The sequence below is a fragment of the Nestor notabilis genome, unplaced genomic scaffold (genome assembly GCF_000696875.1).
Source record: "Nestor notabilis isolate BGI_N333 unplaced genomic scaffold, ASM69687v1 scaffold13578, whole genome shotgun sequence".
NCBI lineage: Eukaryota > Metazoa > Chordata > Aves > Psittaciformes > Psittacidae > Nestor > Nestor notabilis.
Window position 1 is genome coordinate 9,517 of NW_009941568.1, and position 4,448 is coordinate 13,964.

General features: G+C 44.9%; 1 protein-coding gene across 1 annotated transcript in view; it reads left to right on the forward strand.

Moving 5' to 3' along the window:
• Window positions 1–4,448, forward strand: part of MVB12B (multivesicular body subunit 12B) — an 11,520-nt gene that overhangs the window by 3,342 nt on the left and 3,730 nt on the right. The window contains exon 2 of the mRNA XM_010020971.1: window positions 1,594–1,701. Coding sequence (XP_010019273.1) covers window positions 1,594–1,701 — 108 coding nt within the window. The remainder of the gene's footprint in view (window positions 1–1,593; window positions 1,702–4,448) is intronic.

The window sequence follows — 4,448 nt, forward strand, 5'->3', positions numbered from 1 at the left end:
GCGCTTGGGGTTAATGTCACCTGTGACTTATATTTCAGCAGAAGCAGAAATGGTTTCTAAACAGGGCTGGAGTCCAAGTGAAGGGTCCCTGTATGCCAATGGTTTTTCCAAGCAGTCTGTTGTCTGAATATGTTTTCACCAGGACAGGCTTAACCGTAGGGGAGGGAGATGCGCATGGATTTTATATGTTCCTAAACTAGCACTTTAGGAAAGAGGTGAATTCAGAGAACAACAAAGCAGCAAAAAATCCCACCAAAATCCTGTTTTAAAATGGTATTATTTTGAAATGATGCCTGTTTCTTTGAGGAAGCCTGACTGCAAAAGCTGTGTGTGTCGTGCAAGGACTTGAGCTGAGCAAGGGCTTGTGAAACAGCAGTTGCCCAAATGCGAAGAGCAACCAATGTACTGTGCTCCCTTTGATCAGACAATAAACATGCTTTTCTCTCCTGCACTTTGGGTAATTGGAGGGTCTTGTCAGCACACATCTCTTGCTTCCTGTGCCCTGAACAGAATCTCTCCTCAGCAAAACGTGGGTGCAAACAGTGACAACAAATGTCAGCTCTTTGTTATCTGGCTGCTCTGGGGCCAAGGTCTTACTCAATAAGATTAGACTTGGAAGAGCTGCAGTGGAGCAGTTTGCCCCCATCTGAGAGACATTAGGCAGAAGTTTAGCTGTGCTTCTGGAGTCTTCTGTTGGGAGTCATCAGTCAGGCGTTAGTCTGGTGGGGTGATCTTGTTTCTGCTACCCTTGTGTGTGCTGCTTTGTCTCCTCCCTTATTTGAAAACAAACCTTCTGGGGCAGGGGCTCTTTGCACAGTGCAGGGTGAGTGCCCAGCCGCTAGCAGAGCAGAGCCCTTTCCCTGGGCATGGTGGTGCCTCATGCTCACTCCTTGAATCAGCTCAAAGGTGAGATCTTCTGCCTTTCTCTTCCTGCACATGCCCGTGTGTCGTGGTTTCAGGACACCATGTGATTTGAGAATCAGACAGATGGACAGTCTGTTTCTTTGGCCCTCCATGTGTGTGTGCCACTGATTCGACTGGGCACAGAGTTGCCTTGGAAAGGGATGTTTTCAGGGTGCATCCTCACATGCGGCACTGCCGTTGAAGTGCACGAGTGACCAGGGCTTTCCCCAGCTGCTGGAAGCAGCTTTTTTGCCTGGGAACCAGAATTCCTCTGCCTTTTCTGTGAATATAATACTGAGATTGGGCAGTTTCCATGCTTTGTCTACATGGACCCTCCTCCCAGCTTGCCCCAGTGTGCCCTTGCCTGTAGGGTGCTAATGAGAGCCTCGATATGCTGACTTTTCCAAACTATTGTTTAGAGACTGCAACCAAAATTGCTGTTTCCTCATTAGAATAGCCTTTGTCAGAGCATCTTTCATCAATGGACTCCCAAGAGACAGTGTTTTTAGAACTTCTTTTTATACCTCCTCTTGGAAGTTCTTTGCACTGCACCTTGTGAAGAAACTAATGAGATGCTGTGAGAGTTCGGGCTACCGTTAATTAGAAGAGGTCTGAGGAAGAAGTACTGCACATACATTAACTTTATCTTGGCTCACATGTCTCTTCTCCCCCTCTGTCTCTTCTTTCCAGGTTGCACAAACAGCAGATGGCTTGGATGCTGACCTCTGGAAAGATGGGTTATTTAAATCCAAGGTCACACGATACCTGTGCTTCACGAGATCGTTTTCAAAAGAAAATGTAAGTCCGTTTGCTGAGTGTCTGTGTGATTTGCATCTGTGCCTGGCATGCTCTTACCCGTAAGATAATTCATTTTATGGAGCCAATTATAATTCAAGCAGGCATTTCAGTGAGTTTGGGTGAGTCAGGAGGCAAACTGCAACGGCAGGATATTTGCGTTTTGTTTGTTCTTCATGGAAAATCTGCAATAAAAGCTGCAGAAAAGGGAACACCTGCATTTCAGCAACCTCCTCACACTAGTGTTTCCTGCTTTAGCACTGGGTGCTACGTGCTCATGATGCTGATGAATTTCTAACTCTTAATTACCTAGAGAAGCAAATGCTACAGGGAATGTTGACAAAGGAAATATTAGTTTCTGAACCCAGGGGCATCATATATATTTTTTTGCAGGATTAGCTTTCCTTTCTTTGTTGTTTTTGGTGCTGATTCTTGCAAATTTGCCCACATTGTACACACTGTGTTCTTGTGATCGTCTAGTATGGCTATGAAGCATCAGTTCTGATTAGTGGCAGTTGTCTGCCCACATCTTCTGTGGAGGAGAGGTGACCATGTGCAGTGAGATCCTGATGCCTTCTACTGTGTTTTTGGTTGAGACTAGTGGGAAAACTTCCCCTTTTCTGGAGGAACTGTTTAATTCCACAATGAATGCACTCCATCTAGTGGGTAATCCTGCTTTTTGTCGTGTTTTGGATATTCACAGTGACTCAGTTGTCAGGCTGTGGAGATACCATTTTGTACCTGTGCTTTCAGTGACAACGGGAACAGAAAAGCAACTGCGACCTCAAAGGTTGATCGTGGGTCCTGACAGAAAGGCTGGGGGCTGCCAATTTCCAGGATTTGACCTTTATTCCATCTGCTTCCATGCCTGCCTCTACATTAAAATAAAGCTCCAGAGCTACAGGAAATACCACTTCCTGGGGTAGATGGACAATAATTGTGCTTTTCATCGCAGTCTACCTGCACTAGCAGCAATAATAGCCCCAGAATAGGCAGGGAGGGCATTAAACAGAAAGATTTGTGGTGATTTGAGTATTAAGTTTATCTGTGGCTACCTTAAATGTGAGGTTGTCAGAAATCATTACAGGATAGTAGCAACTGCTGGCTACCAGAGAGTGTAAATACCCTCAGTCAGTGCCTGTTGGGCTTTTGGCATGAATCCTCTGCTCAGCACAGTTTGGGAATACATTCCTCATATTGATGAGGAGTGAATTGAAGTGAGTGCATGGGGAGGACTGCTGGTCCCAGCTGCCCCTCAGATACCTGGTTTATAACGGAGACAGTCTGTAGTGTCTCTTTATCAGAACCATCATTCTTAACAGCTTACAGTATTTGACAGATAAGGACATTGCTGGTATTTGAGTGTCATGGTGAGGAGGCCCCAAATGATGCATCTCGCAAACAGGGAGGCTTTCTGCCCTTTTCTCCTGTGTTTGTAGCAAGAGCATTGATGCTGACTCCCAGTGTTTCAGCAACTAACAAACTTCACAGAGGCCATCTCTCCTACCTCTCTGCTGTTGATGGAGGAAAGATCAGCTGAAAGTTGCACATTGATGTAATGCAGCCAGATAGTTTGGATAAATAAAACATGAAAGATGAATCAGCAGCGACCACTTCATGTATGATTTGCTGTGCCAGGACCATGTTAACTGATACACTCAGGCTTCACAGCATCCAGCATTGCTGGCTCTGAGATGCTGTGGCCAAAGTGGGGATGGGTGCATGTGGAGGCTCCCCAGCCTGAGCCTCTTTGTGTGAGCAAAGGACATATGCCACACTTGTGTGTGGTGGGACAGAGCTGCAGGCGTGGAGGCTTTCTTGGTGAGGAGCTGACCATGAAATGCAGAACCTCCAAAATACAAACTCAGACCTGATCTCTTATTACTTCAGAGGCTGCAAATTCAAATATATTTTAAAATAGCTTAGTGTAATAATCACAGCAGAGGTTTGCCTGAAATACTCTACTAGATAAAAACTAAAGGAGATACTTATTGACCAGTGACAGTGAAACACACTGACATGGTTTGATGGCTTAGGATGAAATTTTAATTGTTCTGTATTGCATTTCTGTTTATAAAGGCTGTGCAGTAACTGAAGTGTATTTTCTTCCATACGTGAATCCAGATTATTGGCAGCAGTGCTGGCTTTAACAAGAACTGCAAAGAAAATCTGGTCTCTAAACAATTGTGGAGGCTGTCATTCTGAATTGTGTTTTGAGCTCTTCAAGCCTTGATTAATAGGACGAGGCATCAGTTCGGAATTCATATGGACTCCAAATGAAGTTCTCTGTTCCAAATGGCCTGCTCTTCTGGAGTGTGCCTGTGTTTGGAGCTAGAACCATGTCTATTCAGTACTAATTAGCTAATGCATGTAATAACTTTGGCTGTGTCTGCTTGAACCATCTTCCCGTAATGCTTTCTGCTGTTACTGTCACAGAAATGTCATGTTGCTATTGTAGATGTAGAGTGTGTGAGAACTAAGGTGACCTGCTTAGTAGATGAAGTAGCAGAGGTAATACTTTGAACTGCTGTGTTTCCAAAGGGAGGAATTTGGTTGTGCTTCTGAGGATCCAGAAGTATGGCAGTGGATGAGGTGTAAGAATCTATAATTGCTGACAGTTGTCCGGTATCTCCAAGTCAGTCGTCACATAGTCCTGCAGAGGGGACAGTTGCAAGTGTTGGCTTGGTACCTCCTTACTGTTTTTGAAGTTGGTGGTGAGATGCAATAACACAGTGTCTTGGGGTTCAGCA